This window comes from Embiotoca jacksoni, unplaced genomic scaffold (assembly GCF_022577435.1).
Source record: "Embiotoca jacksoni isolate LCO1_2020_lvr unplaced genomic scaffold, fEmbJac1.0.p SCAF_4, whole genome shotgun sequence".
Taxonomy (NCBI): domain Eukaryota; kingdom Metazoa; phylum Chordata; class Actinopteri; family Embiotocidae; genus Embiotoca; species Embiotoca jacksoni.
Window position 1 is genome coordinate 16,956,154 of NW_027185392.1, and position 21,738 is coordinate 16,977,891.

General features: G+C 41.9%; 2 protein-coding genes across 3 annotated transcripts; one reads left to right on the forward strand and one right to left on the reverse strand.

The window, feature by feature from the left end:
- The first annotated feature begins 463 nt into the window (after positions 1-463).
- On the forward strand, positions 464-21,691 carry slc5a10 (solute carrier family 5 member 10). Of its 2 annotated transcripts, none has more exons than XM_069167973.1 (15): positions 464-637; positions 725-796; positions 1,279-1,383; positions 1,924-1,983; positions 2,466-2,570; positions 2,683-2,788; positions 3,176-3,256; positions 3,368-3,573; positions 7,049-7,184; positions 15,067-15,174; positions 15,334-15,484; positions 15,607-15,775; positions 18,113-18,328; positions 19,550-19,649; positions 19,834-21,691. In XM_069167973.1, exons 1-15 carry the CDS (start codon positions 530-532, stop codon positions 20,025-20,027), a joined length of 1,917 nt encoding a protein of 638 aa, XP_069024074.1. In that variant the 5' UTR covers positions 464-529; the 3' UTR covers positions 20,028-21,691. The 2 variants fall into 2 exon arrangements, with proteins under 2 accessions (XP_069024074.1, XP_069024073.1); XM_069167972.1 differs by having other exon boundaries at positions 19,550-19,643.
- fam83gb (family with sequence similarity 83 member Gb) lies at positions 4,741-14,308 on the reverse strand. The gene is made up of 5 exons (XM_069167970.1): positions 13,076-14,308; positions 11,231-11,398; positions 10,116-10,240; positions 7,959-9,303; positions 4,741-5,817 (listed from the first exon to the last, which is right to left on the reverse strand). Exons 1-5 carry the CDS (start codon positions 13,565-13,567, stop codon positions 5,446-5,448), a joined length of 2,502 nt encoding a protein of 833 aa, XP_069024071.1. The 5' UTR covers positions 13,568-14,308; the 3' UTR covers positions 4,741-5,445.
- Positions 21,692-21,738: the final 47 nt, after the last annotated feature.

The following is a 21,738-nucleotide window of genomic DNA, read 5'->3' on the forward strand; positions in this document are numbered from 1 at the left end:
CATGAGCATCTGCTGTACTCCACTGCTCACCCACACCGTACACTCCATTATCCCCTAGCAGAGTGTGTGTGTCAGCGCTGCAGGTGCCACATTAAGGTTATGTGTTTAATCATCAATTCAACCAAAGGACTGCCCTCCTCACACTTCCATGTAACACTCTGTCTCGGGCTTTTCAGTAACACAGAGGTCAGCTTGCAGAGGGGACGTTAACTAAAGGCTGGAGTGTGTGTTTGAATGTGTGTGTGTCAGATGGCAAGTGAGCGTTTAAAGGAGACGGGTCTTTATTAGACAGGGTGGTGGTTTACAAGTTTTTGGGGAGTGTAACTTGTTCATCTTGGTGTTTGTGGTGTTTGCAAAGTAGTGTGCAGTGTCAGATAGAGGGAGCGAGAGTCAGGAGTCTGATGACACTCTTGTTGCACAGGTGTACGGGTAAGATTCAACAGGGGTGTATGTGGCTGCAAGGAAAGGTCCACACAAGAAGCAAACCAGTCTGTATTTGTAGTTGTGTGCATTGCTGTGAGCACCGAGGATGTCTAATTCCACCAGCAACTTCTACGCCCTGTCGCAGTCCTTCAGCATTTCTGACATTATTGTCATAGCGACCTACTTTCTTCTTAACCTCGCCGTTGGCATCTGGGTAAGAGTCACAGGTGCATGTGTGTTAGTGTGTTTCTGTTAATTCAGTTTGTGTGGATGCTTGATGTGTAACAGTTTCCTCTGTCAGTCATCATGCAGGGTGAGCAGAAACACACTGAGTGGATACTTCCTCGCTGGGCGGGACATGGCCTGGTGGCCGGTGAGTGTCTGTGTGGATAAAGCCTGAACTTGGGATTGCAATGTTTTACCAGTGCTCTGAGTGGCTGAGATTTGTCCAATACAGTTTGAACAGGACAATAACTTCAGTTGAGTTTTCACATCTTAGATGGTAAAACTTATATGTAGTTACATACACAAGTTCCTGGTGATTTTTTTTTTTTTTTTTTTTTACCATGAATCAGGTACCAATTAAATACATACTGGTTTCTAATTGTACTTAAATGTAGTTACAGTCCCATGTACTTCTGTATATTTCAGAGGGAGGAACAACTGGACTGTGTCGAAGAAAGGAGAAATAAATCATTCGTATTATTGTATTTTAAATTGTGTGTACAACAGTTAAAAGCACTACTAACAGTTTTACTTCAAGAGTCAGAGACTGAGTATTTTTTATAATTGTTGAAGTGGAACTTTTAGTTAAGTAGAATATCTGAATCCTTCTTCTGTCACTGGTATGCACAGATTGGATCGTCTCTGTTCGCCAGCTCAGAGGGCTCGGGTCTGTTTATTGGTCTGGCTGGCACCGGAGCTGCTGGAGGCATCGCTGTCACCGGTTTTGAATGGAACGTAAGTACACATCCATTCAACAAACCAATTTATCTATGAATAGGAACTAAAATCATCGTACTGTGGAATGTTGCAGAGCCAGCCTGCTAATCCGTCTACAAACCACATTTATTTTGTGGTGTTACTGGACAAAAGAAAAACAACGTTAATTAGGAAAACTAATTTCCCATTTCATTCTAAAAAAAAAAAAAAAAAAGCTTTAGATAGTAATTTCTGCAATACATATTTTCCTTAATTTCCTTTTTGAACATGGCTGTCCAGACCGAGAGAGATTAAATTACTTGCAATGTGAGTTTAAGAACAACAGCAGCAGCAGCAAATGTACCAGGTAGTGAGCAGCAGGGGGCAGCAGCACAACTATTTTATATCATGCAGCTGTGTTATAGGAAATCAGGTCAGTCTGCAGCAGTCAGTCTGCAAAGGGTTAAAGGTTCTTTGGCTGTCTGACCAGTGAGATTTTTCCTCTCGAGTTGACTGTTGTGGAACGGTCTGGTTGAACCTTTTTATTTTTATTCTGTCTCCCTCCCTCCCTCCTTTCAGGCCACCTATGTGTTGCTGGCTCTGGCCTGGGTGTTTGTGCCTGTCTACATCTCCTCAGGGGTTAGTTTGCATGCACACACACACGCACAGACACACACACACGCGTGCGCGCACACACACACACACACACACACACACACACACACACACCCACACACACACACGCGCGCGTGCGCGCGCACGAACAAACATACACTCACATGTCTGCTTGTTAAGGCTGGTTCTGCAGGTACATTTAGGTGCCAGCAGACTTTTCCCCAACAAGGATTCCCCGCCTTATAAATTCCCCAACAGGGTGTTACACTTCACTGCACTCACAACTATCTTCTAATAACAAAGACCATAAATTACTCTATATCTATCTGTCAGTAGATGATCATATTAAAAAAAACTGGGACCTGTGAACACAGTAAACGTCTCTACAGTACACATCTGCTAACTGGCAGATCATACTGATTTCCTAAAACTATCCAAAGCATCTAAAGTTCTGCGTCTGTAATCTACCTGTGCTGTGTTGAAGATGTTCAAATGTGCGTGTTCAGATTGTGACGATGCCGGAGTACCTGGGACGTCGTTTTGGAGGAGAGAGGATCCGAACCTACCTGGCTGTCCTCTCGCTGATGTTGTCCATCTTCACAAAGATATCAGTACGACAGAGTTGCACACAAACACACATAAAACGTCTTCACAAAACTATCTGCTGTTACTTTAAAATCTTTGCTGGTATTGTTGACAAATGTGTTGTGTTTGTGCCACCAGACTGACCTGTACTCTGGAGCCTTGTTTGTTCAGGTGTGTCTGGGATGGAACCTCTATCTGTCCACTGTCCTCATGCTGGTGGTCACTGCTCTCTACACTATTGCCGGTATCAACAAACAACCACACAAACATAAAATCACATCGGTAATATCTTAATCCATGTGTTCTAGTTACAGAATAATATACAGGACTTTTATGGGCTGATTGTCCTAAAATACTCCTTCATTTATAACTGAAGAAAAATAAAGTTAATGATAAAATAATCTTTTTGGTTATCAGGTAAGCAGTCATGCCATACATGTACTGGTTAGGTTGCTGCTTAGATGGGAGAAAAATACATTTGGGTTATTGGTTGGGAAAAACACAACAGGCTATTTAAAGAAGTCTTTTTCACTCTTTTCCTACAGTTTTAGACTATAATTATTTGCTTTGTTGACAAAATTAACCAGAAATAATTGATTTAAAAAATGTTTCCATACTTCCTTCCTCTCAGGTGGTCTTGCTGCTGTCATCTATACAGACACGCTGCAGACATTTATCATGATTATTGGTGCAATTATCCTAACAATTACTGGTATGTACAATTTCCATCATTTGAAAGCAAACACAAACTATGCATGCACGTTTTAAACCATGAGACAACCGTTGTGTTAACAGTTGTTTGGTTGAAAATGTGCGTCGATAGCTTTCAACAAGATTGGTGGCTACAGCAACCTGGAGCGTGTGTACAGCATAGCGGTGCCCAGTAAGATTATTCCCAACAGCACCTGCCACCTGCCACGGCAGGACGCCATGCACCTGTTCAGAGATGCCGTCACAGGAGACCTGCCCTGGCCCGGCATGACTCTGGGCCTCACCATCCTGGCCACCTGGTACTGGTGCACCGACCAGGTACGTCTAAATAAAGTCAAAAACACAGTGTATGCACATGCAGTCGCTTCAGAAAGCATTCAAACTCCTTCACTTTTTGCACATCTATTGTGTTGTAGATTTAGTTTTGAATAGTTAAAACTTACATTTTGTCCCTCCTATTTACACAATAACCCATGATGACAAACGGAAACACGTTTTAGAAATTCTCTAAATATTCATTCTACGGCAGAATCTGTCGTTCTCGCTTTAATCCTGACCAGTGTACCCGTCATGATGCTACCACCACCATGCTTCACTGTAAGGAAGGGATTGACCAAATGAAGAGCAATGCCTGTTGTTTTCCAGACATTGTGCCAAAATAGTGCCTGATAGTCATGTGCCATGAGTTGCTTTTGTCTAGCTGCTCCACCATTAAGGTCTATTTGATGATGAAGTTGGGATCTCTTCAGCAAGTTCTCCCAGCTCTCTGGAGGACTTCTAAGGCCCCATTGGAGAGACCACTGGGTCCTGGTAGGCCAAGCCTAGGAAGAGTCGTGTAGTTTTAAACTTCTACCATTTCAGTTATTGAGGCCACTGTGGTCCTGGGAACACTTAACAGTCTACGTAGGAAGGGTTATATACTTTTGGCCTGATCTATGCCTCACAGTTTTATTGTGAAGATCTACAGAGAGTTTCTTGAACTTCATGGCTAAACTGTAAATGCAGCATGGCTATGCAGTTAAATTAGGATGTTTCTGATTCATGTTCCATCACTCTGCTTTTTTTTTTTTTAATTTTCTACTTCCAAATAATGATGGTAAACTTAGTTTGGTTTAAATCATATAACATGCACTTATATTCTACGATTATTGTACTGATCTCAGCAAAAGAAAAAAGGTCAGGCTCCACTCTGTTGCCCAGATGATGATTTTTTTGCCAAACCAAAACTTCAGGCTTCCAAACTTACTTTAGAAACCAAAAAGCTACAATTTCATCTCTCTGCAGTCTGAGGCCAAAGCAGACCTACTTAAAAATACCTTGCTGTGCTCATACATGGTCATTAGACTGAATTACTTCCAGATCAGTTGTTTGGGTTTTCAGATGGTGGTAAACTAGAGTCATGTATTTTCACTTTCAATATGATAAACTTTGTTCTGTATATTTCAGCTGATTAATCGGAACTGGTCGAGGCAGGAACAGAGATAATTCAGCACCAATCTGTCTTTTTATTTACAACATTCAGTTTTGGTCCCGTATCAGTGTTTAACATGTTTCTACATCTGCATAGGTGATCAACAAATATTTAAAAGCAATCACCATGGTATCCCCGTTCTCTCACCGTCAGTAATCAATCACAGTGGTATCAACACTCAAGCCTGCTTGAAGCAGTGGGTAGACATCATCTAATCTTACATGTCCCAGACCCCTCATATCTGTGCAAGTTGGACATGGAAAAACATCACAGTACAAAATCTACAAAAGAAAAGCAGTTGAGGTCATTTAGAAATATTTGTTCAAAGGATTGCTTACGAGACTGAAGAGCCTGATTTGGCAGAAAAGAATATCACAACTGCCCAAATATGGTACCGCATCTGTTAGGACTGATTAATTCATGCTATCCTGTTCAAACATTTGTTTTTACACACAAATATCACCTGATATATCAGTATCAGAGTTTATTTCCTCATAGACTCCTCAGTAACTGCTTGTAAAATTAATTATTGGCCAGGCACTTCCCTCCTGAAACCATCTAGCAAATCAAATCGAATCTAAAAATCCCAGTTCTTGTATGTTGCGCCTCATGCTTTCAAAACAGGAAGGAGACATGAAAGATTCCAAACTGAAGTGTCACCACTTTCTCAAAGAAGTCTGCCAACAAACGTCCTTGTGTACCTGAACCGGCCCACAGTTCTACCGAGCAGCCTTATTGTCCTGAGATGCTTTCTTTTGCGGCGCCCCCCCTTGCGCCCTCATTTGTCTGAAATTGCTGAGTTTTGAGAAAGATACTCCAAGTGTTCCTGACTGGTTGCCTGGCAGTTGTGGTGATGTGTGGTCCGTCTTCCTGTAGCCTGGGCTGTGTCGTCGTGGTGACCGCCCGGAGCGGTTCACGACACGCAACTGGGCCGAGTCAGGCTGCAGCAGTTGGCTTTGCCAGTAACGGTGTCCTCCTATCACGGGGCCAGATGCTCGGGCAGGGCGATGAAAGCTTCCTGGTTTAGCGATGACTACTTTGGGTCCTTTCAGTCTCACATCACGACCCGGAGATCTGGAGGTCTGAAACAACTAGACAGAGAGAGGAAACAGGAAGATGAATAGAACTGTTATTGATTTCACACATGGAGTACCTCAGAGATTAATCATTGATCCTTTAGTATTCATTACCCACGTGCTCAAACGTTTCAAAAGCATCTTATCTGTTTCTATTTTTATGCTGATGATTTCCACATTTACTTCTCCTTAGATTCAGATGACACTACAGTACAATTTAAAAGTTAGTTATCGCAGAACTTCCCTCAGTTAAACTCTGATGGATCCAGTTTTCACCACAGTATCAGACTCTTCAGTTAATCACATTTCCTCACACTTAGCTTCCCTCTCTTAAAACATTTAGCCTAATTGCACAAATATCAACTAACTGAGTCACATTTGATGGGTCCTCCCAGGTATTAAATACTTTAACAAGTGGGACAGCTTAAACTGTCATTGTAAACATGTAAACAAAAGCCTCTGGGCTTCTTAAAAAATGGGGAAAAATCTTGCTGAAGTTGGTAGTACATGAAAGTCTCTGGTAATTTTGGGAAAATGAAAATAAACCCATCAGAAACCTAAAACCTATAATCTGTTTCCACAAATATGTTTGAAAATGGTTTTATCCTCTGGGAACATTGAAAAATATCACATTAGACAAAAATGACTTTACATTTTTATTGCCAATGAATCCTGTTAACAAAATGGTTTTATCCTCTGGGAACATTGAAAAATATCACAGACAAAAATGACTTTACATTTTTATTGCCAATGAATCCTGTTAACAAAATGTCCAAAATGTATTCTCTTTGTTAAGTAATTGGAAACTGTAATCCATTGTTTGATTACATTCCCATTGAACAACATAAGCTCTATACATTACTGACTGAGTTGATGAAACCCTTCCAGGCCTAAACTAAAGAGCCCATAAGACTATTTACCGGATCCAACAGAAGATTATCTCAAGCTCAAAATCTTCTTATCTTCATTATCTGCTGTGAAAGCAGTAATCTATTAACACATCCAGACCTGGACAATGATGATCGTTCAAACCTGCTAAATCCTCTTCTAGAAACACTTTTTTGGAATTTTATTTTGTAAAAACAAATGCTTTTAAAAATATTTTTTTGTGCAGGAGTTGTTTTTGTCATGTTACATACACTTTAAAAAAAAAAAAAAAAAAAAAAAAAAAAAAAAAATCATTATTTAAAACATTGTTTTATTCCGTAATAAGTTCTAAATATCATTTGTGTTTCTGTATTTGAAGGTTATTGTGCAACGGTCCCTGTCTGCCAAGAACATGAGTCATGTGAAAGGAGCATCCATCCTGGCAGCCTATCTGAAGATGCTGCCCTTCATCTTCATCATCCTCCCTGGCATGATCAGCCGAGCTCTCTATCCTGGTGCGTGCACACACACACACACACACACACACACACCTTTTAAGAGGAAAACAGTATGACATGTTTACTGTAAGCAGGTCGTGGCTTGCTTTGATGAAACACACCCATTTTGACGTAACAAATGTTTGAGTGTTTTTCTTTCCTGTAAGTCTGCAGTGTCACTGAACTGTGCCGCCTACTTATTCATGACAAACATAATGTCTAGGAACCCCTGCACTTGTTTTTGTCAGTGATTACTCACTTAGCATTAAAAAGGTTTTAAAAGATTAAGACAAGCATTGCTCTTACTCACGATTTATTTGCATTAAGGATTCATCTGTTTAATATTGTTTTCATCGAATAATAATTTGGCCACAAAATGTGAGAAAAATAAAAATCACAATACCATAAAGCTCACAGCAATGTCTTCCTAGTGCTTATTTTGTCCAAACAACAGTCCAAAAACCAAAATATAAGTATATTTACAAATAAAGAAACAGAAAAAAACAGCATGTTCTCATAACTGAGAGGCTGGAACGTCTCATTTTAGCTTGAAGAATTACTTGAACTGTTAACTGACCATTAAGTACCTGATTTGCTGTTCAATTAAACAAACCGTTTAATTGTTTAGTTTTCTGGACCAATCATCAAAAAACATACAACATAATAAACCAAAAAAGGTAACAAATTCCAGCATTTACAAAACTTGACAAATGATTTAAAAGATTCATTGTTGACTTATTGTTTCACCACCCGGGGCATAGTAATATTGAAATGATTCTCCTGGCTGCTCACCTGTCCTATGTGCCTGTGTGAGGAGGAGTGTCCCAGTCCGCGCAGCTGCTGTGACTGGCGGATAAGGGCGGCGCTGTCCTGTGACTGGCTGGGCTCCCGCAGGTCCACCATGCTCTGAGAGAGGCGGGCCATCATGTTGACCCCGTCTACTTGACGAATCCCTCGGCCCGACCCAGTGGTCACTCCATTGGACAATGGGTCACTTGAGTCAGGCTGGGAACAATCATAAAACTCCTCCTCTGATGCTGTGGAAGCACTCGAAGGATCATCAGTGGCTGCTCGGTCACAGATGACCTTGGTGCTGTCTTGGCTGTCGTCATCGTTGCTGCCAGAGTCCCCGTGGTCATCTTTTGATGATGTTATGCGGCCACGGCTTGGCGTCAGCTCTTTCGGGGTTCTATTTTGCTTAAATGAGCCATCCAGACTTTCCAGTTGGTCCATTTTTATCAAAGTTACCTGTGCTTCGCCTGGATGTAGAGAGGGGGAGGGGTCTATGACTAACTGCAGCGTGCGGCGTTTAGGAACAGGAGGAGCTGCAGTTTGTGTCTCTGGAGTTTCTTTCACATTGTCTGTTGCCTCTGAATGAGCAGTAACTTTGGATGGGATTACAGAAGTGTGTGCATTCGGTTTGTTTGTGTCCTGTGTTGCCGGTGTGTTGGGCTGTTGAGCGGAATCTGTTGTATCAGCTTGGTCTTTATTTGGTTTGTGGGTTGGACTCACAGGAGTAGAGGCTTCAGAGCTTTTATTCCCAGAGGGATTTTTGTCCTGACCTGAAGCAGGTTCCTCAGTCTGGGCTGCTTGTATCAGTGGTGAGCTGAAGCGTATAGCCTGACTAACCTCAAATCTCTCCGACCTCTGTAAGTGAACCTGATTGGATCTCTTTTCATCCCTGATGTTGATGAAGCCAATCACATCACTCGAAGGGTCTGGCTCTGGCCAGGTGGGCAGGTATGGGATCAGGTACACTTTCTCCAGGTTGGCTAATCCCGGATGTAACGGTGGCTGTTCAAACCTCTCCTTAACGCGCACTTTCAATATTTTGAGCCCAGTGGGATTCTTGTTGTTTGAGTTTTGGTCCGAGGAGGTGGGACTTGTGTGGGTTCCCGTGGCAACAAGAGCATATTTGGGATTGATGAGCTTCCTTGCAACAGCAGCTGACACGGGAGCAGGAGCCACCTGAGGCACCGGTTCACGGATCGGTTCGTCCACCATGGCAACCTTGCTGAGAGACACACCTCTGGACATGAGATAAAGCTCACGAAACTGCAGGTCAAAGGTCTCCACTGCCTGTCCTGTGATCACGGTGATGAGGTTACGGTCCAAACGAGATGAGGACCAAGTGAAACTAGAATAACACAGAAATGGAAGCATACATTTAAAGCAGTGACTCCCGTTAATGTGCTTGTTTTTTTCTACTAAATTAATCCTATTTTCTGTTTGTCGCCTCTAAACCTATTATTCTAAGTCACAACTCCTACTGAGAATTTTTTTTTTCTGAATGAATTATATTATATCATTATTATTATTATATTATATATTCTTTACACCAGACCTTTGAGCCCTGAAGTCACGCATCACATTATGTTATTTGATCACACTGCATAATTGTTCCTCCTCAACTTCTTGGCTGATCAAAGCTACAGTCTTTGAGCATATGCAGAAATATTAGCAAAAAGGAAATTATAGATGACAGTTGTATGCATGATTGGAAAATCTTTCTAATTTTGACAAATCAGCGGTGGCTGATAAGAGTTAAGCATGAGGAAAATGTTTGGCTCTGAATTTGCGAAATTCTCCTCTTTGATCACCAGCTAGTCGCTAACTAATTCTGTCTGCTGGGCAGGATGTGCGCAGTTGATTAATAGGAGATCTCTGCTAATTGGCAAACAGCTGCCACACTGGGAGAGACTAGATGAGCGTGATTAAGACTAACCCAAACCAGTAAAGTCACAGACCTGAAAACCCAAAACAGAGAGCTGAAAGGCAACAAAATGCATCATAGAGTTGAAGGAAACTGTAGAGTTGGGTGATAATTTTCTGGGTGCGGAGGGTGATCGCTTCCTCGTAAAAATTGTGATTAGTGCAGCTTTGAATACACAAATAAATGTTAAACTGTGTACGTGCACACTCACAAGACATTGACTCGTAACTGCTCACCTGTATGAACCGGAGATGGCTCTGTCTCCATCTACCAGGAGAAACTTCTGGCTCAGAGATCCACGCACCTTCTGTGCAGACCGCGTGAAGAACTCCACACCTCCACAGCAGCGCACCCGCAGATTCTACACACAGAAACACACATGCGGGGTTAATGCCACGTAAAGTACGGCTCTAGGGGATTTAGTATTCATGTTCGGAAGGATTTGAGCAAACAAAAGGGAAATAAAGGTGACAAGAGAATGGGGAGACGTCAAAGAACGAGTTTCTTTGTTGCTCAAGAGTTGACGTTCAGCTTTAATACGACCATAACCCCCATGCTTGGTGACTCTGCATGTTCCAGCATGGATGGTATCTATGTAAGTGCATGCTTGTATGACACGCCCTGCGTTGTTTGTCTGCCTTGTGATAAGGGTGTGGTTCCAGGGTGAGCGTTACCTCGCCAGTAAACGTTCTGTGCAAAAATCTCACAGGAGATGCTAAACATAAGAGTCATAAATGCTCACAATAACAGCGCTGATGTCAGATAAGAAAGAAGTAGAAACGGAGAGGAGGTCTGGTGGTGAATGCTGTGAGGAAGGAAGAAGGAGAAATGAAAGAAAAAAACTGTGGTTTATTTAATTGCCTGCAGCACAGACAGGAATGTGCTTAGTGTCTTTCTGGCCTCTGGTTAAAAAATATTTAGAAAATTGCCCATGAAGCACTTAGTATACTCTTGTCAGTGCTTCGACCAGTTTAACTCAGAGAGACAGGATATAACTAAAAAATTCAGCCCACGGCGAACAACTAGCTGGTGCATGCACCTTGCAAAGGCCTGCAGGCAAAAACCTGTCGACCTACATGATGTGCTTTCCTTTCAAATCTTTCCCATTTATAGTAATATTATTATCAAAAAATGAGTCTTTAATAAAAAAAATAAAAAAAAAAGATCTTATTTTAAATATTTAAACTGGAGCTTTTCAAAACAACAATTTTCCATTATTGTATCCTATCAAGAGAAACCATCTATCCAACTGGCTCATCTCCCAGCTTATCAAAACATCAGCTGTGTGTGTGTGTGTGTGTGTGTGTGTGTGTGTGTGTGTGTGTGTGCGTGTGCGTGCGCGCACACAAACCTTTAGGTGTCCACGATGCATATCAGCTCGGCCACACATGGAAAGAAAGCAGGGGACTGCTGCCATGTCGAGGATTATGTACACAGGAATTTTGCGTTTATAGGCTGCATCCAGGAGGTCTCGAAAGATATCCACATCTGTAAACACATCCATCACCACGGCAATCACCTACACACATGCGCACACACACACACACACACACACAGGAAACCACACAGTGTTAGTGTTTCCTGTTCTCTGAGGGTGGGTTCGATTTAAGCTGTTCTTATCAACTACATTAAATCCATTTAATCCCCAAAGGAAGTTGAGCATTCATGAGAACTAAACTCAAACAATAAATTAAAACAGAATATTCTTGCTGCCCTGAAACTACATGTTCATTCAAGAGTCTGCTAGAAACACAGAGCGCTTTGCAAGGTGGTGATAAAATGTGAAGGGATTGGACAGTATGTGTTGAACAGCACAGCAGCACAAGGACAGGATTGTACTCGTTACTTGACCCAGTTTCAGGTTTTAAACTTGGTACAGTTCAGACACCAACAACTGTTAAATAGTGAAGAAGCTGAACAAAGAAATAGTTTTGGAGAAAGATTATCAGTAAATCTTGAGGTTTGAATATTGTACTGCAGATTTCAAAAGAATTTGACTGTCAAATACTTGTGTATAATTAAACACTGTCTTGGATCAAGTTATAAAAACAAGAAGAGCGCCATGCTTTTGTTGCTCTTGTGCAAAGTGAGACAACTTTATGGGCACATGTCCACATTTATGTATGCGAGAAGTAAAAGTGATGTAAGTGGTGATGGCATGTAAAATGTTCAGTGACGGCAGACTTTTTTTTTTCCACTCGCGTGTGAAGCTCAGACTTATTAAAACGTTGTTGTGTGCGTGTGTGAGAATGGCACAGGGAGGAAAGGGAAGTAGGTTTGTGAGACAAGTCTGAGGCAAATAATGACATTTAACGGGACCATTGAGAGACACCGGCTTAATTTCAGTCCAAAGAAGCTCATGTCAAAGTACTTTGGTAGACAAAACAAATTAACAACTGTATAGCCGTCAGTATTAAAAAAAAAAAAAAAAAAGGAAGTTGAACATCCTTAATCTATCAGTGAAACAAGAACATAACATAAAACAATGATACTGAGCTACACCTAAGAACTTAACACAATTATGTCTGCAACAACTGTTTAACTTTTAATCCGCTGATTGTCTTTTTGTGATTTGTTCTGTACACTCTCAAAGAAAAGTAAAATTTGCCCTTTGTAACTTCTCAGACCCCAAAATGACATCTTTTGATGCCTTGTTTCATCCTAAAACATTCCCAGACATAGACACACCGTCATCTTGAAAACCTGAATAACATGAAGCTGGTACCAGGAAATGTTTGATGTTTTTTTTTTATTAAAAATGGTCACATATTAACTTCTTGTCAATCTGATTGGGAGTTGCTGTGTGAGACAAACTCTGCTTTCAAGGTTGTTGCAGTGAACTGTATTAAACATGGAGCAACCAGAGAAGTAGACTCACTGTGGTTGTTAGTGTCTACACAGCGCTGCGGTGCATTTCAAGCCTTTTTATTTTGATGTCGCAGCCTATTTTAATATAATAATATTATTTTTGGAATGAATGAATGAGGGAGCTAAATACAGACACCAGACATCATAATCCCGACATCAACAAAGTATTAATCAGTACTTGCAATTCAAAATTTTAAAAAAAACACACACACAAAAATAACAAGCTATTTTATTATGTTTAAATTGTGCTGTTTCTAATATGGTGTGAGTTTTGGTAGTTTATTAATCATTACAGTGTAACACCACCATCATCTTCCTCGATGCCTACCTTCTGGGCTGATGCAATGCTCTTGCGCACCACCTCCTTGATGTGCGTGTGCGTCTCGGTTGGAGGTTGCGTGTACACGGTCACGCGCGTGACCCCTCGGTAGGAGCTCGCCTCCGGCCAGCCCAGGTCCAGCTCCGCCACGGAGGCCTCGGACCGGTCCGGCCAATACTCGAGTGACACCTCGCCGTCTTCGGCTTCCTCCGCGGGCCCCGGAGTGACGTTCCCCTGGCCTGGCGTCTCTGGCCTCTGGTGATGCTCGTGCCCCGGCCGGTAGGCCTCCGCCGTGTCTGCAATCCACTCCAGCTCCGGTTCCGAGAGGAACTCGCGGACGCCGTTCTGGCTGATGAAGTCCGTGAACCCGTCTCGGCCCTTGGTGATGAAAGCCTCGAGCGCGAGTCTTTGATCCTCACTGTAGAAAAACTCGGGTTTGCTCTCGCTCACGCGCCAGTTGACGTGGTGGTCGTCCAGACACTGGATCTGGGACAACGCCATGACCCCGATACACCCGCCCCCCACCCCCTCCGGGTCAGTAAAGAGTTAAGCTCCGGAACCACTCTGACCCAGTTTCCACTCGTCGGTCAAAGTTTGAAGAAGAGCGAATTGTCATTACGGTCGACAGCGTGTCCGCATGACTCGGGGCCCGTGAGCTGATTATCATCAAGGAGAAATAAACCGTTATCAGTTCCTCCACAGAGGCTGCGGGTCAGCCCGGCTCTCGGGTTACTCACTCTCACTCAGGTGTTGTCGGAACAAAGCTCCCCCCGCCCAGCGACACGCCTTTCACCTGACGGGGGCCGATGGCTGCGGCCGCGGCCCGGGCTCCAGCTGCTTGCAGCTGCGGGGCCCGACAGACGCGCAGACCGGCAGCTGTCTGGGTTGATGAGTGTATCTGCCAGTGAGTCAGCCCAAAGCGGAACACGCAGTCGACTTAGAGAAACGAGTCATAAATCCTCCATTTAAAACGTGTTGCAACTACGTGTGACTCAGGTCCAGTGTTGCGCTGACTAGTTAGTTACCTTTCCTCTGAATGAGTAGGACGGCAGCAGATGTTCAAAAAAAGCGGCAACTGTTGATTCCCCGAAACACAAAAACAAGTCGTGCGAGTTCCAACTCTTGAGTCCGCGGCGCTTTTATCTGCTCGTCTTTCCTCAAAAGCGTCCGGCACCGACACAAAGTCCACAAAGAGGTCCGGCAGACTGGGTGGAGGAGCTGCCGGTGGGCGTCTGACCCTGGAATTCGGCAACGGAAGCTCGGTTACCGGAGACGGAGAGGCGGGGTGTCCGGTTATGGGTTAGAAAAGAGAAGCTCTTAAACTCCACCCCCCGTCTGGACGGGAGGAGGAAGACAAATCTGCTTTTTCACCCCAAATCTGAACCATTACCAAACTAATCCAGTATAATATCACTCACAAACAGTAACTTCATTTTAATCTGATGTGATAAAGACTACTGTCTTATGTTCTGTCAAAAATGTTCATGTAAAATACATTTTTAAGGAGAAATATTACATGCAGTGCAACTTTTTGCGCTTTGCTGTGGGGTAATTACTGGTTAATGATATATCACTGTAGATCTTCTGGATTTTCCACTGATAAAACATTATGAGAAATAACTGATGAATCACTGGATGTAAGACGAGTGTTTAACAGGAGGAAAGTTGAAACGAGCATTAACCTCCCCTTCATTTCCTCACCCAGTGTTTCCTTGTTGAGCTGCGGTGAAGGCATAGTAACACAAAGAGGACATGTTGTACTACTAAGGTTACGCATTTAGAAAATCCCCACTTAAAGCATAATTTCAGGTTAGGCTGAATGTCAGAACGATCTTTGCACAGATTTGATCCTCGTGAAATTTCTTTGAGGAGCAGCCAGTACGGGCAGAAGGAGCAATTTTGCAACCTGCAGTGCTTTCAGTGCGAACACGAGCATGTGAGTGTTGTTTTAGGACAGACTTGGAAAACAAGTGATGTTTCACTGTGTCTTCGTGTTTCAGACTCTGTCGGATGTGTGGATCCAGAAGAGTGTGTGCGTGTGTGTGGAGCTGAGGTGGGATGCTCCAACATCGCCTTTCCCAAACTGGTCATTGAACTCATGCCAAGTGGTGAGAACATGGCTCCTATTCCTAACAATTGAAAGCGTTCGTCAAATGCTTTCATCAGTTTTAGCAGCACACATCTGTGCGTCTGTGTGTGTGTGTGTGTGTGTGTGTGTGTGTGTGTGTGTGTGTGTGTGTGTGTGTGTGTGTGTGTGTGTGTTGCAGGCTTGCGAGGACTTATGATAGCCGTGATGATGGCCGCCCTGATGTCTTCGCTGACCTCCATCTTCAACAGCAGCTCCACACTCTTCACCATGGACATCTGGAAGAAGCACCGCCCACGGGCCCCCGAGAAGGAGCTGCTGCTGGTCGGCAGGTGTGACACTCGTGCGTGGAGGGACGGTGGTCGGAGAACATCTGTCCTGCCGGAGTCCTTATTATCAGATTTCATGAAGAAAAGAGGCACTGGAGTGAAAGAGATACTTGTGTTTGTCCCAGGATTGTGACTGTGATCCTGGTGGTGGTGAGCGTGGTGTGGATCCCCATCCTTCAGTCGGCCAACAGCGGGCAGCTGTATGTTTACATCCAGTCGGTGACCAGCTACCTCGCTCCACCCGTCACTGCTGTCTTCACTCTGGCCATCTTCTGGAAGAGGACCAACGAGCAGGTAGACAACGGAGCAAACGCAAACATAGAGACAACAAACGTCTTCCAGGAGTCCTGATGATATGATGGAAACTGCAGCCAGCATTTTAAATTTGTTTTATGAAATATCAGAAAATAGTTCCCAGTTGTCCTAAAGTTCAATGGTATGTCCTCAAATTGGTGAACTTGGCTGATCAGCCGTCCACAAACTAAATGTATTGAAGATACAATGATAGAAAAGCAACGCACATCTGGGAAGTTGGAACCAGATGTGTTTTACTTGATCAATGACGTAAACAACATCAGCAGAAGTTGACTGTCAATTATTGGATGCGATCAGTTGACAGCTCCATTAATCTACTAATAATTTAAGGGTTGCCTTAATAAGAAAAGTTTCATCTTATTCTAAGAATACACTCTTGAGAGAGACCAAAAAACATTTCCTCTCAGTACACACATAACACATTCATTAGATAACCAAAGTTAACTCCATTCTGGACACCAGACTGCAGAACTTTCGAGAGCTTTGTGTTTTTCCTCTGAATTGTTTTTCCTTCCCCCAACACTGTACAGTTTTATTAGTCTCACATGGGATCCAGTTTAGTGCAGCAGTCTCTCTCTCGCACTGCTTTGACGTGGAGTCCCTTGTGTGTGTGAAAGTGTGAGCACACTTAAAAGTTTGTGTTATTCAATCGTTTTATGAAGTGCATTGTTTTATATTTCCTATGTACAAGCCAGCATTAACAAACTGCAGTCTTTGTTTTTGTCTGATGGGGATGAGAGAAAGTGTGATGATTATAAGATAAAGACTACAGAGGGAGGATAAAGGAGAGATACAAATTTTGTAGTGAAAGTGTGTGTCAGCCTGCAGCTAATAGCATGTGTTGAACCTTTGTTTGACTGCAAGTAAAGACCAGTCTGCTGGATAGTCAAGATCTAATCCCTGTTTTAATAGAGCGAGTCCTGGGTGTGTCTGTTGGCACGCAGTTCAACAACTGAAATAAATGTTTTTCACAATGATCAGGATATTCCCCTTTACTGTAAAGTAAATATTCCCCTTTTACCATTTTAGATAACCTACAAAGAGTCTCTTTTAGTTGACTTTTATGACTTTATATTTACAATTTGCCTTAGGTAACAACATGAGTTCACAATAGCCATGCAAACACTGATTCAATGATTTGCAAGTCAGAGGCCATCTCTGTTACGTAAAGTTATTTTTAGACACGCCAGCATTGTAAATCAAAATATTGCTCTGATAGTCGGATCGGTCTACTACTTCAGCCAAGACTCAAATCTCTCAACAACTGCTAAATGGGTTGCCGTGAATACTTGTACAAGTAAATACACTCAGGGTCCCCAGAGGATGTACCCTGCTGACTCTGGTGATCCTGTTGCACAAGCAGCAGGCTGACACTTTAGGTTTTTGAAGAAATGTCTGAACAACAACAGCACCAGATGGATTACTATCAAATTCTCATGCCATAATCTGGCCAATTGTAATTTATTCTGCATTTTTAGTTTGTGTCAAAAAAATAAAACTAAACCAACAAGATTCCCATTAGCCTCAACGTAGCTCTCTTTTTTGGATCAATTAGCAAATAACTGTGACACAAAAGGTGTGAGCTTTTCATGTGTTCAGATAAACACGTCGAGCATATCGCTGGAAAAATCTTAATGGTGTTGACTCGGGGTCAAAAGACAAACGTTACCGCACAGGATGTGTCACACCTGGATAGTTTGACACTGGAGGCTGCTAACAATACAAATGTGTTCACATGGGAACGTGACATGTGCACTCTTTGAACCTGATTAGCAAATACAACCCAATGAAATGATGATTAGTCACTACTGTAATAAGTGTCATTACATCTATTTTCTCTTTACGTCCTTTTGTGTTAATCCTTACAATTTACAGTGAACATAGGATTTAATTTACATCTGTCTGTCTATCTGTCTGTCTATCTAGGTTTCTATCTACCTGAAGTAGGTCCATAAACACATCGTTTAAAGACTGTGTGAAACAGCAACAACGAAAAGACAGAAAATATGAGAAACAAATGTTTTCTTTGTGGGTTGTGACGTGACGATTTTTCACCCGTAAAGTCCAACCGCACCGATCACATTCTTGAGTGAAGGTTTAACAGAAAAAGAAGGACACAGAGTGATTTACGTCGCTGCTCGTGTGATTACTTGCAGAAAGTGATATGTGACATGATGGTGACAGATTATCATGATGGGAAATTGAGAGCGTTTCAAGCTGAACACACCCGAGGGTGACCCAGAGGTGCTTCAGGAATCGCCTGACACTTCCAGCAGCAGGAAGTATGTGAATATGTGTTTGTTTGTGTGTTTTCAGGGCGCGTTCTGGGGCCTTATGGTGGGTTTGGTGGTGGGCGTGTGTCGGATGGTGTTGGAGTTTGCCTTCCCTCCTCCCAGATGTGGCGTGGTGGACTCGGCACCGATGGTGCTACGTGGTGTCCACTACCTCCACTTCGCCATTCTGCTGTGTGGGCTCACTGCTATCGTGGTTGCCGTGGTATCCCTGCTCACTCCGCCGCCCAGCCATGAGCAGGTGTGTACACAGGGATACAGTAAATAACATACAATAGAAATATCTGTCATGTTATCTTCTACAAATAAAAGAGATGACTCTGAGGTAGTAGAACAGGTAGCTGTACATTTGAGGGTGGATTATCTGAAGGTCAGCCTCCATGTTGGAAGACTGAGGTCATGCCTGTCTAAATCCAAAAGATCAACAATAAACTGTGGAGAATAATCCTACTGTGCAGCTGAGCTGTTGTTGCACTTAAAAGAATGACACACTAAATGCTTCGTATCTGAACATTCACATTTGTCACATCTCATGTTACTTTAGCCTGTGAGTGAACTCCAACTGCAAACATGAGCCTTTCTGATGGAAAAAAAAAATAAAATAAATCATGAGACATTTCAAGAGAATTAACCAGTTCATAAATTCACCACTTTCATCTGTAACCTCTGACTAACAAACCACACTGTTACAGTCAACACACTTATCTGGGGCCTCCCTTTTACACACAGACAACCAATCACAATATACTTTATATCTATTTAAATTGAATACCTACACTGGTATAAATAAAGAATTATTGCCCAAAATGAAAGAAAAAAAAAATAAAAATTAGGAATGAGATGGAATCCTACATGACAATACCGCTCAACACCTTGTTACCTTCTGTACACAAAATTGCACAAATGCTTAAATAATGTGACAGCTATTAAGTTTACACCAAAATGAACCGGAACTAATAAAACCACCATCCTCCACCCCACAAATGAACTAAATGAAAATATTATTAATGGAATAGTTAAATGTCTTTCTGTTAATATGAAGCTACATCCAGCAGCCTGTTAGCTTAGCTGAGCATGAAGACAGAAAACAGGTAGAAACAGCTGACTTCCAAATGTAAAAACATGTCTCCCCTGACCTCTAAAGCTTATTGATGAACACTTTGTTTCTAGTTGATTTATACTCGTATCGAGCTTTAGAAGTGCTAGTTATTGGGTTTGACAAGGGCCACACTACCTTCATATGTACTACAGTATACATAAGAGGTTCTATTGATCTTCTTATCAAACTATCTGTAAATAAGCAAAGTGTATTGTTCAAAAGGTCAATCTCTTCCTTTAAGTCAGCATATTGTCAATAATGACACACATTCACACACACACGTGTTATAGATTGTATTTATGACAAAATCTAATCAGTGAATAAAGTACATTTTGTTGCATTTGCATTTTTTTTCCCTCCCAGATATGTAACCTGACCTGGTGGACAATAACTGAAGAGCCACAAAGAGAAATTCCTCTACAGAAAGTGTCCTCTGTCAGCCACCGTATCTCGCAGGGTGAGAGTCTGAACATTCACATTCAATCAAACCAGCCATCATGTGATAAACAGTCATCGACACACACACACACACACACACATGCTAACTTCCTCTGTGTGTGTGTGTGTGTGTGTGTGTGTGTGTGCGTGCGTGCGTGCGTGCGTGCGTGCGTGCGTGCGTGCGTGTGTGTGTGTGTGGTGGGTTGCAGGCTCTCAGCCAACACGGCGGGTGACATGTGGTCAGAGTGCAGGATTGTGTATCTCAGCACTACGGCGATCAGAGGAGACTCCAACTCCCAGAGTTCCTACCATTCGAGAGAGTGTGTTTTGGTCCAGGTTCTGCTGTATCAATGCGCTCCTGCTGGTCAGCATTAACATTTTCCTGTATGCATACTTCGCCTGAGTGGAGGAGCAGATGTAGCATCCTGCCTCACCCTCCTGCTGAACTCTACTCTCTCTGACATGAACTGATTTCTCAAGAATCCTTAAGACAACATGCATTTCATCATGTAAAGCCTGTAGATATCTGGTGCTATCAAACATTAACATGTAGAACTCGAAAATGCCCACAGAGCACAAACCCAGAGATTTATTACTGTGTTTTTATCAGGAAAAATATCAATCTTCTCTTCATCTGGATCCACATCCACATCTGTATCACATTAGTACACAGGGAGAGACAACAATGGGATGCACATGCCAGACATTAGTTAAAATCATAAGCATAATAATAACTTTTATTTGTATAGCACATCTGATGCAAAGATACAAAGAACTCAAACATCTTCACAGAGAAGATAAAAAAAGCAAAGGTCAGAGAAAAACTACTGTTAAGATGATCATAAATATGATAAAAATAAAAAAAAAAGTTAATTTGATTACCAATAAAATCCATAAAACTGACCCAAATTAAAACCCAAATTAAAAAGATAGTTGTATAATTTATTTTTAATAATGCTATTCTCAGGGAAGGGCGTTCGACGGTTTAGTGCCATAAAAAGAGATCAGCCTCACCAGCTGGAACATCTAAGAAGAAGGCAGGGAGAGATGGGAAAGCTCCTGTTGGAAGAAAAAAATGAAAGGCAGTCATTGGAAAGGAAAGGTGCAGGGTTATGTAACGCTCTATAGACAGGTCAAAGGACTTTAACATCAATAGTGAATGATCCAGGTACCCAGTGCAGTGACATAAGTGGTGGGTTGATGTGATTTTTTTTTTCTTTATTAATCAAAATCCCGTCTGCAGCAATCTGCTCTTTCTGAAAAATGTTTAGGAAGCCCAGTAAAAAGAGAGTTACAGAAAACTCAGTGGCTAAATTGCCTAATCACAGTATGTGTCTGCATTTCAGCATCACAGGAAAACTGTACAAATGTTCAAAAATGTACCCTCTCATAACGTTTTGAAGTCCTGAACTGCACAGGCGGGCACACTCAGTGAAGTCATTACCATAACAGACATATATATATATATATATATATATATTTTTTAATCTACCATACCGCTACAGGTTTTTGACTTTTGCATGAAAACTTTTGTCCTCTGGTCATTACTTTTATTTTTTTTATTTTAGAAGGGTAGTATATAAATAATTATGAAGCTCATGAATTGTAACATGCTGACATGGCTGCAGTTTCAGCTTGATGAAAAAAAAAGGCATCAAACGGTATCTTACATTTAAAGTTTAACATATATATACGTATACATGCGTGTATATATATATACATATAAATATATATATATATATATGTATATATATTATATGATAATAATATGGCTTAGGTCATACTGTATGCTACTTTTTTGGGGGGATTATATGCTTAATGTTCATCACATAGTTGTGTTTAAGGCCTTATGTGTCTGCCAACAATGATATTGTGTCTCTTTGTGCTGTTTAACTTGTTTAAAACATAAACTTTCCTGGACCACAGCCCTTTTACAGTTAATTTATCATTTCTAAAAATAACCTTTGACTCCTTTCTGCTTTCTGAAATTCAGATTGTTGGATGTGAAGAATTGCATGTCAGCCAAAAGCCAAAATATCTTCATAACTTATCCATCAAGTGTGTTTTTTTTTCTTGTGATATCTTTTAATAATGTGAATAAAAATGTGATGAAT